The sequence below is a fragment of the Aythya fuligula genome, chromosome 6 (assembly GCF_009819795.1).
Source record: "Aythya fuligula isolate bAytFul2 chromosome 6, bAytFul2.pri, whole genome shotgun sequence".
Lineage (NCBI taxonomy): Eukaryota > Metazoa > Chordata > Aves > Anseriformes > Anatidae > Aythya > Aythya fuligula.
Genome location: NC_045564.1, coordinates 25,498,734 through 25,521,151, shown reverse-complemented (window position 1 = coordinate 25,521,151; position 22,418 = coordinate 25,498,734). Strand labels below are relative to the sequence as shown.

At 46.6% G+C, this 22,418-nt stretch overlaps 1 protein-coding gene across 1 annotated transcript in view; it reads right to left on the bottom strand.

Annotated features, from left to right (window-relative positions):
• The window catches only part of TFCP2L1 (transcription factor CP2 like 1), a 33,027-nt gene extending 17,219 nt beyond the window's left edge, over positions 1-15,808 (bottom strand). The window contains exons 1-2 of the mRNA XM_032189568.1: positions 15,747-15,808; positions 11,094-11,245 (exon numbers count right to left, since the gene is read on the bottom strand). Coding sequence (XP_032045459.1) covers positions 11,094-11,245; positions 15,747-15,808 — 214 coding nt within the window. The remainder of the gene's footprint in view (positions 1-11,093; positions 11,246-15,746) is intronic.
• Between the last annotated feature and the right edge of the window lie 6,610 nt (positions 15,809-22,418).

Genomic DNA, 22,418 nt, shown 5'->3' with positions numbered 1-22,418 from the left:
CTGTTTGGGATTTTTTCATTAAAAGCACTTTCCAAACCTTCCAAAGCCTATGTTTCCGCCCCATTGCTACCAGCAAAACTCTTGAAATGGTAAAGTACAATGCCAGTCCTAAAACTGTAACAACTGCAGGGAAAAAAAAAAAAAAAAAAACAAAAACACTAAAGAATCAGTGCTTGGATTCTGGAGAACAAGATTGCTTTGCAAAATCAATGGAACAACAGTGACCTAACCTGAAGAAAGCTGAACAGAAGTTGCCCAAGGCTCTGGTACACAGATCATCCATGAATCCTGCACTACTGATTCTCCAGCCCTAACAAGCACAGGCTGACAGTCTGCACAAACTAAATCATTGTTACTTCAGTATCTAAATCTGTAAAGAATAATGGATGCTAGCATGACTAAAACCCCATCTTTCTGTCTTCAGTTCCAGACTGCAGCTGGCTAAGCTCAAAACATGGTGAGTTCCCCTATGCTGAATTTTTCCATCTGCCTCATTCATTAATACAGGTTAGACTAGATATTTCCAAGTCAAAGCTTGGTGGTAAAGCTGAAGTCAGGTGCTGATGCTGAGACTTTGCAATGATTCAACTGAACAGTCTGACCTTGAGCAGGGCAGCAGCCAGTCCTCAGCCGACGAGGGTTTGGTATCCACTGGGCTCATGTGGTAGGAAGAACCCTAAGAAAATGTCTGTGGTGATGGAGAGCAGTGGTGGCAGTTTCACAGCAGTCCCCCTTTACCAGCATGATATTCAATACTGCTGAACATTCATCTTAAACCCAGTGCTAAAGGCCAGCAACCTGCCGAAACCCTCTGTGCTCTCAACACTGGCCGGCCATAGCTGTGCCACCAAGAATTCACAATGGCCCCAGAGCTGGTGACCTACCTGGTCTCAGGCACCTAAAGCCTGGTATTGGTGTCTTTATCACTACCTGAAATGAAGAAGGTGTTTTGAAAGCAAATCCCCAGCACAAGTGATGCCACAGCAGCCTCCTGCCTGCCTTCCTGCGCGACCTGGTGCGCCTCGCACAGAGCTTGCCACAACCCTTCTTCCCTACCTCAGGCAGGGAACAGAATGGTAATAAATATTTGGATAACCACATTACATTCCTGAGATGCAATTTGTCTCCTGGCTTCGCTGAAAGCTTTGGGGGCACCAATAAAAACCTGGGCGGGTGATGATACAGTGTAATTTGTATTTTGAGCAGACAGTCCCTGAGCAACAGCAAATTTATGCAATCACCTCCTATGCTAGATTTGAGCAACTCTGCTTCACAAACACGAGTAATATCCAGCAAAGTAGTAACCACCCAGGTCCACAGAGTTCCTGCCTGGTGATTCATAAAGCAATTGTATCTATTCTAAAGAGACTATTTATTCTATGCACTGCTTATTTTCTTCACTTCTATTGTCTGGCAATTAATGTACATTAAAAGCAGGTATGACCAATTAGTCTAGGGAGAACTGAAAGTCAACAATTTGCTGCAGCTGACAAATAATTTGGTTGAAAAAAGGAATTTTTTCACATTCTCAAAAGGTACAAGACATAACAGTTTCAGACATCAGCGACTCTCGTCAGCTTCTGACCTTAAAAGATTATCCTAATTTCAAGCTCAAAAGTTACATTTTGTTCAATGATTATTTGCTACACAACCACAATATCCTGCTTTCTTTTTGTGTGTTTTGGTGTTACGTTTCAAGAGTCACTTACACTATGCATTTTGCGGTTTTCTGCACAATACATCAGTACGATACACTAATTTTCTATTAGGCAGCTGATGTTCCAGACCAGTATGACTCAAGCCTTACTTAACCTAGCCAAGTAGTCTGCTTGTCTTTCCAGCAATTAATTAAAACCTAACCTTATACTAAGCAGTATCTGCGACAAAAGTCAGTGGACAGGAAAAAAAAAAAAAGAAATTGTGAGTCCTCTTTCTCAGAACGGATCCACACAGCACTAGACAGAACCAGCCTGGAAACTGTTTGATTATTAAGCCAAGCTGACCAATAAAAATTCCATTTAGCAACTTTATATGGACATCCTAAACAGTGCACAGATAAAGGCAAAGGAATGCTGACAGCTGAATACAGCACACAGAAGGAGGGGGGAGGAAAAGGGAAAAAAAAAAAAAAAAAGGAAAAAAAAAGCTTTTCTCCTCCCAGACCAAAGCACATCCAGCAGGTAGGAGGATCACCTTTGAAACAACCAAATGCAAGTATTCAGGGCATCGGGAACACACAAAGATTCTTCTGACAAGAAAGATTAATGAATCCACAGAGTAAACAAGACAAGAGTGGCTGAGCTGGCATGCTTGATTGCCCACACCTTCTTAGCCTGACAAAAGCAGAAATAAAACTTAGCCTAAGACTTGCCAAAGTGTCCCGTGTATGGACACTCAGCACGAGGAACAACAGCAGAATCCAGAATCCTCCCTTCCCAGGCCACAAATGGCGTTGGATATTCTGCAGTTGCTACAGCCTCCTTTGACAAGATGCTCTAGGAGATGTTTATCCAGAGGATATTGTGAATTCAGCAGCTACACAATAGGCCACCCTGAAAGCTCCCGCTATGCTAGGAGCATGGAAATCCTGCAGAGGAGGACCAACTGTGGGCCAGGCAAAGCAAAAGGAACATAAGAGTCATCCTGACACACCAGACCCATCTTGTCCCGCATCTCATCTTCAGCAGCAGGCAGTTATAAGGGCCCAGGGCTGGAGCAGGGTGAAGACAGCAAGCCTTTTCCTGGCCACAACTCCCCAGTTTCTGGTATCCAGTGTCCAGTTTGTATCCGTATCAAGCTGCCCAGTCAGACCAATGCTCACAAACTCCTCTTTTGCATGATCTCCATCTGAACTGGGGCTATAAAAAAATCACAGTACATATATGCCCTGCTTTAGTATTTGCAGTCTGACCCATCCCTTCACCTGCCTCCTGCTCATTCCTCTTTGCAGCAAAGCTACCGGGGCCCCACTGTGTTTCAGTACCCGTGCGAGTCTAACACCAAAGAGACTTGTCCTACTTGCCATTGCCACTAGAGCAACGTAACAGCCCAGTCCAACAACGCTTCTGGTTCCAATACCACACCACAGAGCTGCACTGCCATCATGCCTTTTCCTAGGGTTCTCCTTTTACAATCTACCCCCAGCTCGGGTGTGTGGGGGGGTTCTTCGTCCCCTTCTTTTCTCTTTCTGTGCCTCTTTCTTGTGGGAAAGCCCAACACATGCCTCAGAGCCGAGTTTGCTGGAGGAAAACTTCAGTGCTCATTTACTATATGAACATTTGGCTGAGCCCTCGTCTTCCCAGACTTTTGAAGACGGTCCATTTTACAGTGGTGACACTTCATAGCTAACAGGCATTAGAAGAAACACTCTTCATTTAGAGTGGTTTCCAAAGAGCGGGATGTATATTTAATTCCTCCAAGACTAGTCTAACTTGAATCAAGGACGCAAAACCAGACAATGAACACAGAAACACTCCGAGTTTCTAAATTCATTGTGTGTGCTTGGTCTTCTCTTGCACAGACCTCACCTACTTTGCTGGAGCTTGGCAACTCACCCCACCTAATCAAAGCCATGGTACATGTTGAGATTTTTAATACTTATTAATTGGTGAAGGAATGACAGACAAACTTCTGAGAGAAAATGGAAAAAAAAATCTGTGTTGTGAACATAATTTCTTCCTGTATTTCAACTTCACTAGCATGTACTTGAAACACCCGGGACTATCTGGGTCACATCTGTCCAGCTCAGAAATCCCCAGCCCCCTCTGTGTAAGTAAAAAAGGCAGGCTTTTTCTGGTTTCAACCTGTTCTGAGTCAATTGGGACAACAGGTTTTATAGCTCTGCAAGACTAGCTTTGTGTGTAATATTTACCTGAGTCCCAGATAACTAAGAAGAATGGTCTCAGGTGAGGGTGCAGAAGAGGGATGCAGAAGAGCTGAGTACAACTCCTGACCCCCTCCAGCCCTCAGGTAAGTCACTTCCTCCACCACATTTCTGCAGTAATGTAGAGAAAGGTGCAGCAGAAAGGAAGTCCCACAGCACCTGGCTTCTCATTGTGCCTTCTGCGCAGTGGGGGAGAAGATGTGATTGACAAATGCCCCATCAAAGCAGGCTGCACCTGTGGCACATGTCATAAACGGGACACCAAGCCAGGACAAGAGAAAGCTTACTGCTCAAATACGTGCTGTACAGTTTCAGAAACATAAATGCTTGGTATGAAGCAAAGAGGAAAAAGGGTATTTTTTTCCAGCCTCTTTAGAAACAAGGTGTCATACATACATTACTCCTATACAAACAGCTAACCACATCAAAGCTGAAGTGCTTTCTAAGTTTCTGATTGCTACATAAAATATGATCTTTTAGGACACCACAAGTTGAGAAAAGGTAGCTGGAAAGCTTACATATCCCCTCAGGCTGCCAAGAACACTGATACAGACATCAAATGTAGGAACTCAGGCAAGCTTCACTCTCAAAAGTACAGGAATCTCGAAGTAGATATGGATAATGGAGGAAAGTAAAAAAAATAAAATAAAAAAGCAACATGGAATAGTAGGAAAAATCTTGGCTGTATTATCTGAGTTTTCACAACACTTGTAGCAACTTCTGAGCACTTCCTTCACGGATATTGAAGATTTATGGAAGCAGGAGAACAAAACGCAGTCTAGGGGCTTCCAGTAGGAGTTGTGCACAGCCTACAATCCAGCAAGTTCACAATCCCACTTGAATTTCATCCAGATGTTAGCAACAGAAGTATTCCAGAAAGAATAGAAAACAGGCTCTTGATTAAAAGACAACTGAGATTCTAGCTTCCTAGGGACAACAGAAGTCAGATGCTCTACTTATGCAGAGGTGCCCTGTCATCTGAAGCAAGATTCATAGTGAGCTTAGGGATGGTGTGGTTTGGAGACAGGATTGTTTATCCTGGGCTGCCAAGTGAAAACGGAGCTGCCAAGCATATGGGGAAATGCCAAATAGCCAGCCTCAGATGTGGAAAAGACAAGCTTTGTTAGCCATTTCTTGAAGCTATCTGAACCCAGAAACAGAGTGGTAAGAGGTGGAGCAAGGAGCAGTACAGCATCCCACAAGGATCAGGGATCAAGGATGGGCAGCCACCAGGGAGCACCTCACATGCACAGCCTCAGTGACACAAAGTCACATATGTGCCTGTGATCTCAAGCAAAGGTAAAGTGTATGTTCACATGGGACAGGCCACCAACAGCAGAGGTCCTTGAGATACCCATCTCTGGTCAGTGGCAGCACCAATTGATAGGAAGAGAGGCAATTCTGCAGATGGGACACAGCAAAAATATCCTCGCAAACAAAGCTATAATTAAACCAGAAGCACGCCCAGTCAGAGCTGGTCACTCAGCCTCCTCTACACTTCATTTAGGCAAATAAAGAATTGTTCCAGGAAAACTACAAACATTCAGACAGTTGTGACCCCATAAAAACTCAATTACGTACGAGTTAACGTCAATACAAAACAGCTTTTTTCATTTACTGTAAATCTCAGTATTTAAAACTGAGTTCTTTGGCTGCAGAAGATTAGACAACTGTATTTGAACTTTAGACTTTTTTAAGGGAGACAAAGGTTCTCTTCTGCCTTCTTCTGCTGTAAGCAACTTCATCTCCTACCCAAGCAACCAGCAATCATCTTCCAGATGTCCTCTTCAGCTGCTCACTGCCCTGTGCTTTCTGCACCTTTCTTGGAAGGGAAATCGGAGAATGTCTGCAGTGAGCTGAGGCAAGACAACAGCCAGCAGATTTTAATACAGCACAGTTTACCAGTTAATGCACACGCATATTGAACCTGGACACATGCCCAGAGACTGATATTTGGGGCTTTCATTCATGTGTGACAGAATGCAGCTAAGTCCATCTTTAGCTTCATGAGGCATCTGTTGCTCATGCACCACTACAGCAACGCTCCCAATATCATCACAGGTCTTCTCGGATGTTAGTGGTTTTCTCTCATGGTTTGGGTTTTTGGCTTGTTTGTTTTCTGAACTGTCTAGGACTGGCAATAAAGATAACTCTTGGAAGACGCTGCAAAGCAGAGATGGCCAGCCTTCCTAACCCTAACCATCTGCATGCTGAAACGCTCCCATGGCTGAGACCCACAAGTCACATACCACAGGTCTGGAGAGCCAAACAGAGCCCAGGAAAGCTTTACAGGCAGGTGATGGCTGGTTACTCTGAAGGACCACTGGGGGCCAGGGTTGGGTTTGGCACACAGCTGGGTCTTAGTGACCATGGTCATCAGCCCGAACCACCCTCTATTTGGAGCAATTTAGATCTCTGGCTCTGAGCCAACCCAGCACTGGGCATGAAACAACATCATGACTTGAGCAGCTCACAGTCCACATGTGGTTCTGGTGCTACAAGCCAGTTCCCTTGGGCAACAATTTTTGCTTTGTGCTTTTTTTTTTTTTTTTTAAATGAACAATTTTATTTCCTCACATTTATTAGCATTCAGATCTGCTGTGCAGTGCTCGTTTCCCCTGCATTCCTCCTGGTGCAGTTTCTGGAACCACCTTCATTGCTCCCATTTCTGTCCATGTTTGAAACTGGTTTCAACCAGCCCTGGTCAAACCACACCCCATATGACTGCAGACCATGGAATATGCAACTGCATCAAGACCTCTTGCTAAAGCAGTGGTTTGTAATATGGTCGCTGGTTGATTGTTTGTCTGAAAATCCTTATCCACAAGAGACACTGAAATAGTGCTGAAAGGCCGGCTAGTTCCAAAAACGTTAGGCGATGTTTGTGCTGCAGACTTCTGGACAGTGTAGCTCTGCTGACAGATGTGCTCCCTGACCAAGGAGCAATGCCAGCAGCAGCAGCTCCTTGTAGGAGAACACAGCACCTTTACCAGCTTTGTGGATCAAAAGGGTAGTGGTTTACAACACCATGCCAGCACACCTATACTTCCTTTTTCAGATGAATAATCCTCTTGTGGTCCACTAACGATCTCTTACCTTATAAACTGCCTTCAGGATTACCAAACTAAGATCATGTTCAATTCAGACTTACAGGGCTCTGGCTCCAGTTTCCCAAGGAATGTGGAACGCAGGGGGGAAGAGATCAGGAAAGACAAGTGTAATGAGTCAGTCTTTGGAAACCAAGCTAAGGATTTGACTCTAGATACTTGATTTACTGACTAGTTCTAGAGCGGCAGCCAGTGAGCATTCATGGTTTCAAACTGGTGCAGACAAGCTTGGGAGCCTGCCACTGCTGAACGTCCCCAAGTCAACTTAACACAGCGCTCCTTAATGCCCCCTCACAAATGCCCCCCACTGCCCTTGCTGAGAACAGCTTCTCCAGCTCAGGAGTCCCCTTGGATTTCTCCTTTATCCCTGTAGGAGCCCAGTACCACTGACCATCTGTCTGGGTCCACCCAGCAAAAGGCACGGGATGCCATGCTGGTCCACAAGCCTGGAGCCCTCTGTTTACACATGAATGCAGCCACCGGGCATCCCTTCCTCCTCACCTCTGTGAAACCTTTTCAGACCTTATTTAAGGTCTCCTCTCTCTACTATGCAACTTTACCTTCAATTTGCTGCCATTTTTTTCCAGCTTTTCCCCTTCCAGTGCTCCATCAGAACAGAGCTGTCTTCTATCCCTTTCTGTACATGAGCTATCTCCTGCGTTGGTCCAACTCACAAACCAGCACTGAACTAGTAACTAGTTGTTAGTAACTAGTTGTGCAGAGTGAGCATGGGCACACAGCCACTTCAGTGACAGAAGGTCAGCTATTGAGGGGTAAGAGCTTCAGTCAGGAAGGAACATTTGGACAGCAGGTGGCAAAAATCACCCAGCCAAAGCGCTAGGAAGCCGAAAACCCCAACACAGTCTTCATAGTTTGGCTGTGTAACTGCACTGGATGTGAATGGCTTTGTTGGAGATGGGACAGCCACTGTTCCTTTGTGTCTGTGCAACCAGAAGCCAGCTGTAACTGCTAGAGGAACAGGCATTAATAAAGTTACATATTTCCTCAGGTAACCTGATTCAAAACTCATGCATACAGGGAAGAGGGGAACTTTTGTGTAGCTGGCCAGATGCAACAGGACAGAGTGAGGGTAAGATGCAATCAGTGTCCCTGTGCTTACAGGGAATGTAAGGCGATGAGATGTAGGGTAGCAGTCCGAACTGCTTCATGAGATGGCATGGTCACAGCACACCGGGGTCAGCTCTTCTGCCATGCCACGACCAGCAGCTGCGTCAGCCTGAGCTGCCTTGAGCTTCCCTTCGTGTACTTCCTCAAGCTCATACGACACAAAACTCACAGAAACTTCAGCACCATAATAAATTAACTTACACATAGCAAGATCATTGAGATCAATGTGGCAGCACCTGTATGGCACTCCCTGGTTTGTGCTGAATAATTTTCAAGCCATAAGGAGTTGTAATAGTTTCTTCTGGCTTCAGAGGAGTAAGAGGAAAGAAAACATACCTATACAAAAGGTACCTACCGGGTAACTATACAGCTCATGAATCAGAAGTAGTTCCTACAGAAGAGTTTGTTTGCCTCAAACACTTTTTTTTAATTTTACACAGACATCCTATTTTTTATTCCAGAGGTCAATAGACAAAGAACATGCTTTTGACACAGATGTTAAGAAAAAAAAAAAACACTAAATACCCTTTTATATAGATGTTCCTGAACACAAAAACATCTTGCAAGACAAATCCTCATTGCTTTTTAACCCCAGGCCACATCTTCACTAATACTGCACCAACAGAAGTCAGACTCCCCAGTTCTGACCACAGCTGATTGAGATGTGTGCCCAGCATCTTCTTCTCCCCATATGTAACCATCCTCAGTGATGACAAACTTCTCACAGCAGGCCATATCCTCATGGAAACAGACTCCAGTCCCTTCTTCCTAACTAGCACAGGCAAGGGATTTTGGTCTAAGGGACATAGCATCAAGGTAGACTACAAGTCAGATGACTTTAGGGCCAAGGCTTGCCCTTGCTACCAGACAGGGTCAGTGCTGGGAAAAGAAGAGCAGCTGCTGGTGTGGAATATGAGGCAACCTGCTGAAGTAGAGTAGAAAGGCTTTTACAGTAGGCACCCCACAAGATCTCAGGAAAACAAAACACCACACACCACATACAGAGAGCCACCACATCCATCTACATACAAGAGAGCCTTGGCTTTGAACTGAATTTTGAGAGGATCTCAAAGAAACCCAGAGGATCACAGTGTAAGATGAAGATGAGTTGCCTGGGAGCTTAAAGAAATGAGGCGAAGATGCTGATGAGAAGGTGGCAGGCAGTTGTGGTGCTCCTGCCAAGAAGAACAAAAAGCAATGAGACATTCAACTCAGAATGAAGGAGCAGAGGCACCACCTTTTACAACTAATTACCCCTAAGACTCCCTAGGAAAGCCAACAGCACCAGAGTTCCCATACTTCTTACCCCAGCCCCTTCCCAGCTCTACCCCACCGCATGGCTTCTGCCAGCCTCATGCCTGCTTTGTTCTTCCAGGCCTGTTCAGCCCCAAGGACAGGTTCTGCAGGGACACATCCCCGCTTTTCCCCTTGAGGTATAAAAGACAGGTGCAGAAGATACATGAACTGCCCTACCAAGGAAATAAGTCAGTATTGTGTCAAGATGGAAAAGGAAATAACTTTTTGCGATAATAAGCCTAGCACAACACAATCTTACCTACAAAGGCGGCAATAGTCTTGATTTTCGTAGTAAAACCTGGACTGATCTAGTCACACGGTTCCATTGAAACTCATGGTATTGTGTAGAGAGTTGTGTATTTTTTGCCCTTCCAAGGTTTAAAAAAATAAAATAAAAAGGTGCTGCCTGAAGTATGCTAAAGTATTTGGCAGTCAACTGCTTCTCACAACAGATCTTTTACTCTGAAACTGGAAATAATTTTGTGTTCACAGAAAGATTCATGCTCATCTCACTCTTGATATGCCCCATGCCACCTCCTGAGGTTTGCTGTATTTGGATGGGAATCTGAACTGGGAATACACAGGCACGAACCCCAAGCATCTTCTGATGTACAAGACATCTGGCTCCTTGGGTAGAGCCTGCAGCACGTGGCAGATCTTTCTAGTGGGGCTCTATTGATCTACCAGTGAGCAACACAGATCCAGCAGCCAGCTGCATCTGTGCTAAGAGCCCCATGGAGGTCAGGGCTCTGTTTTGTACAAACATTGAGAGAAATCCATCCTGAGACACTCAAGTGAGCTTCATGCTCGGTGTTGAGCTTGAATAGTTGGGACAATATTCAGAAGCAGGAGAGGACATCAGCAACACGGGGCAGATAGCCTTCAGCTCATTGCTAGTCTAATGCCCTTGTTTACAACCTGGCAGGCAGCATAGAAAGTTTTCACATAATCTGTGCCTGGAGAGGTCTGAACCCTCTGGGACCCACACGCAGGAGGTACTGCAAAATAACAGCCAAACTCCAACCACAGATGTGTACGCACAAATTCTGCCAAAGGGGAAAAAAAGCATAGAAAAAAATGCAGCGTTTGTTTATCCAGGAGTAAAAATTAGTCTATAAAGTCATTTATGGATGACCTAACTATGGAGAACCCCAGCAATTTGTCAAGCTAGGAACTCAGCAGAGCAGAGCCACGCCACCCAGCCAGTAGGAACAACATCACGCTCTGCCCAGACCACTGAGGAGCCCACAAGTACTCCCTAGCTCATCCTCTGTGGCAATACCCTCCAGGAGCACTTGAGGACTTGCAGTGTTAAGGACCCTCCCCAGTCCAGAGCTCACCCATCTGCTAAATTCATCTGGCCTGTCAAGATGAAGGTAGGAGGCTGTATTCCAAATTGTTGAAGATCAAGCCAGTACCTGGCCACATGGTGCATGCTATAAAGCTGCTTTAAGTCAACAATTAAAAATCAGTGGTACTTCATCATCTTACATCAGTTGACAATCTGGTATACAAATGTGAAAAACTAAAGATTCCTCCTTTTCTCCATCCCCCTCCCCATATCTTTCCTTCTTTTCCCCTTCCCACTGCCCGCCCAGCGAGGTACAAGTATTGGATTCATTCTCTTTCATGAATCATTCCCAGGAAATTTGCCCTCTTTCATGTAGTACAAACCCTACCTTGGTTGAGGTAGGTCAGGGTTTCTTCATGCAGTTTCACAGCAGGTGATGTGGCTGTGCAAAGGACGTACTGAAACGGAGGCAATTTGGCTTCATTCTCAGGAGACAGCTGAGGTTCTTCCTGCTTGAAGATCGGCAGTGCAAGGACATCTCTGAAACATACAATTCACACACATTTAGTCACAAAGCCTTTATGGAATATTCTACTCTCAATCTGGATTTGATTCTCGTGCTCGGCAATAATGGAGATGATCTCTGGAGAAACACTGAGTTATGATGGCTAAAAAAGAAAGAATTTGGCCTGCATAATGTAACAAGGCAGCTTCTGCCTCTAGGATGTCAACACTGGACACAAAAGAACACAGCATTAGCAAAACAGAGTATTTCTGAAAATTAAAATGTTTTAAAAACATAAGTTAGATTTACTTTTTAGTTAAGCAGTTTCCCCTGACAGAAGTATCAGAATGAGTCCAGAAGAGGGCCACGATGATGATCGAGGGGCTGGAGCACCTCTCCTACAAAGGCAGAGGGAGTTGGGGTTGTTCAACCTGGAGAAGAGAAGGCTCCAGGGAGAGCTTACAGCAGCCTGCCAGTACCTAAAGGGGGCCTAGAGGAAAGGTGGGGAGGGACTCTTTGTCAGGGAGTAGGGATAGGACAAGGGGTGATGGCTTTAAACTAACAGAGGAGACATTTAGATTAGATATAAGGAAGAAATTCTTTTACTAGGAGGGTGGTGAGGCACTGGCACAGGCTGCCCAGAGAATCTGTGGATGCCCCATCCCTGGAGGTGCTCAAGGCCAGGCTGGACGGGGCTTTGGGCAGCCTGGGCTGGTGGGAGGTGTTCCTGCCCATGGCAGGGGGTTGGAATTAAATGGGCTTTAAGGTCCCTTCCAACCCAAACCACTCTGTGATCTATGAACCCACCTCTCTGATAAACTAAAGTCTATCAGAAGAAAAAAAGCAAGAAAGGACGCTATTTTGACAGCTAAATGTCAGCTTAGTAAAAGTTCTGCAAGTACTAGCAAAGGGTCAGAAGCCCACATATGCCTGTTGTAAAAAAAAGGAGCCGTGCAGGTACCTGTCATGGACTGCTGGATTACTTGTCTCCTAACATCTCCTCACACCTTCATAAACCTGGCCCTGAGAAACAGCACAGCCCTTCAGACAGACTACCCTCACGAAAGCCAACAGGTGCTCAGCAGCAGCTTCACAGGGAGCCATGCAGTCCCAGCTCTCCCTCCCTTACAAGCTGTTTGTGCTGCCTTACAGCCACACGGATCCCAGCCCGCGCTAATCCCCAAGCAGAACGGATGTCAGCGAGGCTGGCAGCACAGCAGAATGATTAGCACAGAAAGATGCCAGGAACAAGCACCCTCATCTCAGCACGTCTAATGCTGGAGAGCCCCATTAGCCTTTCCTGCATCTCTAGCATTTCAGATCACTGTATCTACCTGCTTAAGGCATTAATACCCTTCCAAATTAGGAGGATTATATTGAACACAGACAGTTCAGAATACGTAATCAGGTTTCTTTTCCTCTGCTTCCTCCATATGTGTGAAGACTCCGAATCCCCATCGCATCGGCTGCAGTTCTGCTCCTTTCAGTAATCCCCACACACCAAAAGCCTCCAGAAAAGCTGCTCGGGAGAATGCCAGTGCATATAGGCATGCTGCCTATGGAAAGAGCGTCAAGAATTTTTCCTTGCCTGTTCAGTTAATGATCCACCTCGCATTCACTCATAACACCCGCGACCTTGAAGGCTACCCAGGTCAGCAGTGAAATGGTGCAGCAGTTTATAGCAAGCTGCTGAAGTGCCTGCTTCAGGTGCTCCTGTTTATGGAGAAATAAAGCCAGAGAGCAAACCGTGCCACTTCACGAGAAAAGAAACACCCATCTATTTCCATTCCCTCTTCCAACTGCACCCCCTCCATATTATCACCAGCTTGAAAGCACCCAGCCCCGTTCGCTTACTGGCATTACTGACATAACCACTGCTCTTACCCAACTGCAACCATAGAGAGGTTGTGTTTTTTTTCCCCTTAATGATGATTTACTACAGTAATGAAGTGACAGAAATGCCTCCAGTAGATTTCTGAAATAGATACCATTGCTCCACAGACACGCAGGATCTGACACTGCTCCAGCCATCTCGCTCACCCCGGATGCCAACATTTGCTCCCAACGCACTCCTCTGCACAGCGCTAGAGGAATGCACGCTGCCTCACGGGTGAGAGCAGACCAAAAGCTCTCAAGCCTGAGCGCTTCTGCAGCTCTGCAGAAATAAAGAGCACACAAAATCTGGCCCAGGGTTAACAGCAAGGTATACCAATTCCTCCCCTTCTGCTGAAACGGTTGAGAAACTTAGACAAGGGGAAGTTGAAATCTAAAAAACTGTATTTCATGTCAGGCTCTTAACACCCCCACATTCACCAGAACAGCTGTCTGATAGTTGATGACTGTAAGCACTGACAGATACGTGATTTAGTTGCTGGACAGCTTAACCATATGAAAGCACCAATGAAGCCATGCAGATAAGTCACCTTCTTATTCCTGTAGCATTTCAGCCACTGGTATCCCAAACTTTGGATCAAACCCTCATGAAACATTTCACCTTACTAGAACTGTTTGGAACATAGAATACATGAACAATAGGTCAAGGGTTAAAAGGATTTCTAATGTGTAAGCAAATAAGACACCATTATTTGTTCAACTCCCTTCACAAGAGCTACAAACCAAGTTTTGGAAAAAGCAATTTAAAAAAAAAAAAAAAACATCCTTTTCCCCCTGAAAAATCCTTTAAAAATAGGGCAGGGGGAAGGAGGAGAACCTTAAAACTCTCCCAAGTTTCATCTTCATGCTAAAGCTTTAGTGTTCTCGTCTTCACTAAAGGTTGGTCCACTTACCTGGGGAAAGGGAGAAAGTTTGCAAGATAGGCGGCTCAGCCAGCTGGCAGAGCAGAGATCAAAATACCTATGTTTCTGTGAAAATGAGTAAAGACTTGCAAGGATTTATCTGTAGCATTGTCTTGCTGTAATTGCAAATACCCACTGCAACCGCATCACACTGAGGTATGCCATAGTTTACACAGATGTCTCAGATAAGCACAAAGCCCTTGATCCTTACAAAATTATAATCCACACAAACTTTTCCCATAGCTACCTCAAGGACTGTACTAGTTCAGCTACCCCTGCACAGTCTCAACCAGAGGGTACAGACAGCCCTCACAAAGTCACAGCCCAAAACAAAGCGTCCCTCTCTAGAAACATGCCTTGACATCCTCCCATCAGTTAGTCAGAATTAGAGGTCTCCACAAAAAAAAAAAGTGTTTTGTTCAACTGACCTTCCCTGAAATGCCTGAGGCTATCACTTAACGCTGCCATAAATCTGGTTGTAGGGCTTTTAGCCCCAGATCACAGTGGCAAGTGCTCACTAAAGGTGACACTTGTTGCTGGAGCACCGGCAGGTTACCTGCACACCAGCAGCCTTCCTGCCAGACCACAAACCCCACAACTGCTAGCATCAAGCAGAAATAACCAGATGTCTTTTCTGGCCAGTTCAAAGGAAGCTGAACTGTGGGCTCAAGCCTGACCCAGACTCGATGATCTTGTAGCACTCAGATGCCACAAACCCATAGCGTTGGATCAACCTGAGCAGCACAAGAGCTATCACAGCAGCTGCAAGCACAAGTTGCAAGGCTAAGGCTCGCCTGCTGCTGCTGCTCTCACTGTCCTCACCAGCTGTGCAAGCACAAGACTTCTGCCCCAAGCACACGGGTAAAATATTCACTGGGGTAGAGGAAGGAGGCAAAGCACCCCGTATGAAGAAGCGAGGAAGGCTGCTGGCAAGCAAGAACCTCACGCTACCCTATCATTTGATAATGGGGAGTGATTATTAGATTGAAAAATTCCTTTGCAAGTACTGATAAGGAGCAGGAATTGTAACGATTGCATGTCGCATTGAAAGAGCAGCCTTATGGGTGTGTGAGGTGCTTCGCCGGACAAGCTAGCCGTCTCTCGGGAGCAGCTATTTGGGGTGCCTTTGGAAAGCACAGCTCTTGGGCCACCGCCAGAGCCTCCTCTGCTGCCCGTCAGTGAAATGGGGCTCCAGCGGAGCGGCAGCAATCGACACCAGCTGAGAGCCCGGCCTTATACATCCCGAGAAAAATAATTCGTAAGCACCCAGCAGAAAGGAAACTCCCAAAGTTGCCTGCTTTGTTGTCTTCTGGAGGGAGGAAATACGAGTTTGCGCTAACACATGTTGCGGACTATTGTTCGGCGGCCCTTGTGCTTAAATTAGGCACATTTAATTAAACGCGCCTGTGTGGAGGCAGGAAAAAGCTGGTTTAGACAAGTTCAGAAAGTGAAATTAAGAGCTTTTCGCTCCTGGTCCCAACAAGAAGAGGCGGAAAGCCCGTCCTCAGCAAAGCGAGCGCCCTGCGAGCCCTTCTCCAGGCTCCCCCCCGGAGCCCAGCCAAAGTCCCCGGGGCACAGGGAGCCGTCAGAGGGGCTCGGGGCGAAGCTCCCAGCAAGTCGTCCGTGGCGATGTTACCGTGGGAAGGGGACAGGAGCAAGAGGAAGCCCGCACCTCGCAGAAAGAGGGTTTTTTGTTGTTTTTTTTTCCTGCGGGCAAAGCCGCGCTCACGCCGGGACTCACCGCAGGTAGCTGCCGGTGGAGTGCTGGTTGTAGTGCTCCGGCTGCGTGTGCCAAAACAGCATCTTGGGCGGGGAGGGGGCCCGCTGCTGGCGCTGGGGGAAGGCGGCGAAGGCTGGGGGCCAGCCGGGCTGCCCACCCCGAGACACCCCGGGCACCGCTCCCGCCAGCTCCGGCCGCGGCCCCGCCGGCTCCCGGCGCTTTTATGGCCCGGCCCCGGCCGGCGCGGGTTGGCTGCGTTGGGCGCTGGAGGGCGGCCGAGCCCTCCCCCGGCCCGCCCCGCTCCCCTCCGCTCCGCCTCGCCCGGCCGCAGGTGGCTGAGGGCGGCGGCACCGCCACCGGCAGCGGGATTGGGAGCGGGAGCCCGAGGAGAGGCGAGGGCGGCCCTGAGGAAGGCGCTGCCCGGCCGGGGAGAGCGGCAGCGGGGGCCCGGGGCAGCCCGCTGAGGGACGGGGGAGAGCCCGCAGCTCTGTCGCGACATGGCGGCTGTCATCCGTGCCCTGTCACAGCGACCGCGGCGATGTCCCCGCTGCCCTGGTTGGCCTCAGTGAGGCCAAGTGTGAAGTTGAGGCCCCTGAAAGTCCCTGTGCTTTGAATTAAGGACAGATGATGGGTTTCAGTCCACGCTACCTCATACATGAGCCTTGCCCTCATGTTATCGTGAACGTGCCTTCAGCAGGCAAAGTGCTGGTGCAGGACCAGCCTCATGGCCACAGGACTAATCTCAAGGCCTGAGCCCAAGCTATGTGGCACCACAGCCCCATCTTCCCATACACATCACGTCCCTCACTCACGGTGCCCGCTCATCGCACCTTCCCTGTCCCACCGATCCTTCAATTGCTGGGACAGGGGGAGCCAGAAGGTGGAGGGGGGGTGCTGTTTGGCCATGTCCTATTGCCTATCCGCCAGCAGAAATGGAAAACAAACTCTTAATTACTCCGAGTCATTAAACATCTTCTGATCTGCTTTGTGGAAGGCTTCCTGGTCAAGTTTCAACTGAGAAAAAGGCAGCTGACGCACATAACTTGCTGCTTGCAGCAATTTGCCAAGGTAGCTGTCGGCATATATCATTGTGGACTGCCATGCTTCACAGCTGAGCTAGCAACGTTTCATTGTCAGGTGGAATTTGTATTATCCTGCCATGATTAGAGTATCTATATTGTCACAGCACCCATAGATCATCATTAGGTCCAGCCCCAGAAAGGTAAAAGCAGTGCACCTATAGTCATGTGCAACTGATATCCATGCACATCACAAGCAGAACAAGGTAACCTGAAGGGTAACCAAGCAGTTTCACAGAGGTGCTATGAGTCTTCAAGTATTTAAGAGATATTATTTAAATCTGCCAATCTTTGTCAGTATCAGACTGAGAAATAGCAGAAATAAACATACCTTTAAGGTAGTTTCTCTTTCCTCTGCTACTATACAGCTACTGCTTCTACACACCTGCTTCTTTCAAAGCAAAATGGCTCAAGTTATGTCGTAACTGTCTCATACCCTTAAAAATATTTAGCTCTGCTCACACAACATCTGTTTGGACCTCAATTGAGCAAAGTGCCTAAATATAGCCTGGACAGAGAAGCAAGACAAGGTTTGTGGAGGTGTCCAAGGACTCTCTAAACAATAAATATTCTTCCACAGTTCTGAGCATTTTGCTGTGCCGACTGGAGAAATATGCAGTCCAATTGAAGAATAAATGACCGTACTGTTCCAAATGAAGGATCCCATCAAGTCTGGCATGTCAATATTTTCTTTGCTCTCTTTCTAGAAAGTAAATGTGTTGGAAGGAAAAATGGCATTAAAATGGCTTTGTTTCCTCTCTGGTCTGTGCTGAATGTAGAAAATAAGGTTAGGTCTGCTAATTAATTTCACGTGGTCTCCACCAGCACCCCCGTCTTCGAAATCTTCCTGCAAGGACAAATCTGTTGATAAAATTACATCTTTGTTCTTTGTCTACCTCTTCTAAAATAAATCTCAGCCCTCTTCTGGTCTAACTTCTGCTCCTTCTCCAGTGTGGAATTTTGCATCGCAGCATCAGGAACCCTCTCCTGATTTTCAAAATCCACCACATCACAAGGCCCAAGTCCTTCTCTGCTAGCCTCTGGGGCTCCCTGAATCACCCAGCACCAGCTCTTCCTCTTTCCTTACTACAGCCCCTCAGGAAAGAAATCTCCTTTGCTGCAGCTTTCTCACGTGAACCTCCCTTCACTCTCCTGCACACTCCCAGATAAAGTCTTTCTTTCCCTCTGTTGTGCTGTCTGCTCTTCATCTCTCCTTTTAGATGCGTGTTCACAGTAAAATGCTTTGTTTGTATGAATAAAAGTGACTGAGTGAATATTTTGTTTGATGAACTTTCTACTTGAGGTAATACTGTGAAGACACTTAGGGGTATTTTTGCATGAAAGAATATTTTAAAAATAGGTATCTTTTCGTGTGGACATTTGTGTCTGGACACACAATTGCCATGGCTGTTAGTTCAAGCTGACATAAAGATGAACTATGTTTTTAAGCCTGTAAGTCCTTTTGACTTAAAACAAACAAACAAACAAACAAAAGCTTCAAGCATTCATATGTGCACTTGCAGTTTAAGATGTTATTGCCCCCCAGATTTTGCTCTGCTACTTTGCTAGTCATTACAGTCCCCATAGCTGAGCACTGAGCAGAAAGCACCTATGCCCTTCATCTGCTTTGCTGGGAAGTCGAGAGACTTAGATCAGTTTCTTGGTACTTTGAGCCAAGCCAGTAGGCTTTGTGCTGAACTGACTGAGATACAGCCACATATTCTTCTTTTTCCATCTAAGAAAAAGAAAAATAAGGGGAGGCGAGGGGTGGAATCCTTTAGCCAAGAGACTAAAGGGAGGTGAGCACAGGAGCATTATAACACCACAGAGATGGTAAGTAAAAGCTCAGATTGGTAAAAGTAATTAGGCCCTTAACTGCCACCAAATTCGAAGGAAACAAAGCATCCAAATACCTTTGTGGATCCTACCACAATTATTTAAATTCTTTCTGAAAAATCCACCATGAGCTCCTACCGCAGGTAAGCAATTTTGTATTCAGAAAGACCAAAATAAACTGAGTTGAAGGATCAAGGTTAAACATTACACTGTCTTGAAGAGCTTCCAAAAGCTTCCATTAGCTTATTATGGCATTAGTCAAGGTTATTCAGGGATTACTCCAACTCTCTTCGTATGCATGGGCCAAACCGTCTGCTTCTGCGTGGGCCCATATGCTCAAATATAATCTTGTATGTAAAGAGGAAGAGCATTCCCTCTCCGCTCACTGTCCTCAGGATCTCTGTATGACCGACTCTTTGTTTGCCAAATACATCCTTAATAGCTTTGTCCCTGGCAAAGAGCCTGTACAAGCAGAGAAGCTCCCTGCCTGTAGGCAATGCGGTGCAGGTGAGGACAGCTGCAGGACTGCTATGGTGCGAGGCAAAGAGTTAATCCAGGCCAGTGTCTGCCAAGGGAAACCAAAAAGGAAAATGTGGCCCTGTTCTGCTTGCCCACCTCTGAGCCACCAGGCCCAGACCTTAGAGCTGGAAACTGTCTGGATGAACTGCAGGGATCCGAGATGATCTGCAGAGCCTTGGGAAGGCTTTCTGGGTGGCCACCCAAGCACTGAATGTGCTTGAAGGAAAAAGTGGCGTGGTGCCTTTTGTGTTGCATGTAGTTTAGCTCACAGGTGGCCAGCTTCTGCTCTGGGGATCTTTGAGGGAACTATGCACTGTATCTAAGTAGGCTCTGCAAGATAACCAAGAAAAGTGTCTGGTTTATTTCCTCTACTTTTCCTGGAAAACACTGAAGGCACCAGAATCTAGAAAAGATTGAAAACCCGTAATTCTAATCAGCTTTGATGTGTAGTTATTGCAATGAGCAAGCTAGAGAATAAGAGGTCATTTCCCTACCCTCTGCAGAAAGGTGAGGATTATCATATGACACTTTCTCCATCCCTATTTTCTAGATGTATTAAGACTAGACTTTTCTCCCTAAAAAAAAAAATATGTTCTGTCCTGAACTGCAAGGAATTCATTTAAGTCCTGTGGCCTGTGTGACAGAGGAGAATAAAGATGCTCACTAGGATCCTTTCTGTCTTTATGATCTCTGACGTTGCCTCGCCAAAGGCTTCCAAACTACTTCCTATTACAATAACCTCCCTGTTCTACCTTGTGTGTCTAAGGTGATGTATCTCCTTCCCAGACAGCCAAACACCCAGCAATGCTCATATGCCATGATGCTTTGTCAACACAAACGTCATGACACAATGAAAACTGCATTAACTGGACTTAATAGCAAAACAAATATCAGAAAGAATACTACACAGAGTGACTTATTTATTTTCTTATTCAAATAATCCATTAAAACTCTCACCATTTTCTAGCTTATCAGAGGTCACCATCAAATTTCCAGTTGCCACTGAATTTCCAGGCACAACCAAGCACTGATGAATCCATGCGTTTTTTGTTTGTTTGTTTTTGTTTTGTTTTGTTTTTTTGCCACTGAAATTAAGCCTCATTTGCAAGCTTTCATCAATGTCACATTAATCATTTTGACTGTCCTGATTTTATCAGCAGAATCAATTTTTTTTTCTTCCTGGTGAACATTTCTTTTAAAGTCATTTTGTTGTGGAAACAAAAATATTTACACAATGAGGATGATAGATGATTGGATGACAAACTAAGAGCTTTTTAAATGCTCATTATACATCTATTGGCATTGGCTTTCTCATTGTGAGCTACAGGCTGCAATTACCAGGCCGGGCACTCTCCGTGTGAGCAGACACAGTAGCTGTGTGTACATTGCAACGAGAGGTGAGCGAGGACTCCAGAGCTGCCAGCCCTGGTAGGAAAGCAGCACACGTCTTAAAAGAGAAAAGAAAACAACGACGACAAAAGAAGAGCATGTACTTTTTGGCCAGCAGCAGACCCTGACCCTGCTGACTCTCCGGGGTTAGCTATGATCCCGAGGTCACTGCACGGAGCCTCCTGCAGCCGCGTGGGCTGTGCGTGAGTGTTTGCTGTCTGCTTCTTGAAAAGGCAGCTGGCTTGGCTTGCACGACCTAACTGCACGGGGTGCTCGCACACCCCGTGGTGGCAGAGCGAGGGGATGTCACCACCTGGCGCTGTGCGGGGAACAGAGGTGGGAGGCGAAGCATCTTCACCTAGAGCTGAAAGCAGCCCAGCTCTGCTTACTGCCAGAGGCATTTTGCTTCACAGCAGAAAAATGTGTAGCCGGGACAAAAATATCTGTGACGGCTGCGTGCATCCCACATCCGCCCACCAATCTGGTTTGCCAGCCTGCCCCCAAACAGCTGTGTCAGCACAAGTGGGGAGGGAAACGGGAGGGAAGGAGCGGCCAGGGGCCAGGCTGCAGCACTGCTTAAACCAGCTTTGCCAGAGAGAAGTGTGTATGTGAAAGCACAGGAAAAGGTGCCAGAAGATGTCTAGCCTTAGATCCCACAGACCAAGGCTGTGTCCACTCCTCATGGAGAGAGAGTCCTAAAAGCCTGAGCAAGAGATGGAAGGCACCCTCTGCAAATGTTTAGGTCATTGCGAGGTGAGCATCAGCACCTTCAACAGAGCAGGACCTTGGAAAACTTCAGGCTGATAGAAAGAGCATGAAGTTAAGCATAGACATGGGAAGTACTGCACTAGGTTGAAATAACCCCATGTGCCAGTTCAGGCTTGAAAGCAACTGGCTGAGAAGCAGCCCTACAGAGAAGGACCCATGTGTTACCTTGAAAGCCAGCTTAAATAGCAGACGACACAACAAATGAGGCAAACCACTCCTTGTCATGCAGGAGATCAAGGGAAGTTCTTGTCTGTCTCACTGTGCAGTGGTGAGCCTCCAGTTCCAGAAGGATGTGGAGAAGCTGGACAGGATCCAGCAGGTGAGCTGAAAAAACATGCAGGGCCTAGAGCACTAGTTTTGGAGAGATTGAGGGCATTGGGCTTGCTGGAGCTGCTGAAGATGAAGTGAAGTCAGGACCTAATAGCAGCCCACAAGCTATGCAAAGACAGTTAAAAAGATGATGGAGCCAAACAGCAGCAGCAGCAGCGACCGACACGATGGCCACAAGCTGTGGTTTGTGGGGGTAGATGGAACACTAGGAAAAACTTCAGTAGGAGTAAGTGCAACACTGGAACACGTTACCAGCCAGGCTGGGGCATCTCCATTTGTGGAGTTATTCTAGATTCATCCAGACAGAGCCATGGTTGACTTCCCAGTGTAGACTCCAGCCCTCTTTTGAGGTGCTGGATGGATTAGAGACATCCAGAGGTTCCTTCCCACCAACATTTCAGTAAGTCTGTGAAACCCTGCTGCAAGGGACACTATGGTCCTGACAGGTTTTGCTGTACATGCCCCACCGTACCGCTCCTGCTCAAGGCAATATCCAGGTCTCACCACACAGGGAATGTGCGCTAGGTGACCCTGCTCAGCAGGGGGGTTGGACTAGATGATCTCCAGAGGTCCCTTCCAACCTCAACCATTCCGTGATTCTGCAATGCCCAGGCACATGGGATTGATTCCCACAGCTTCTGAAGAGACTCACAGTCTACATGATGCTCTACTGCATGCGCTCTCCTGCCCTGTTGAGACTTCTAAGCAAAAAACATCTGAAAAGTTTTTGTTGTTGTTGTTGTTGTTTTGTTTTGACTCTGGAGAAAAGACG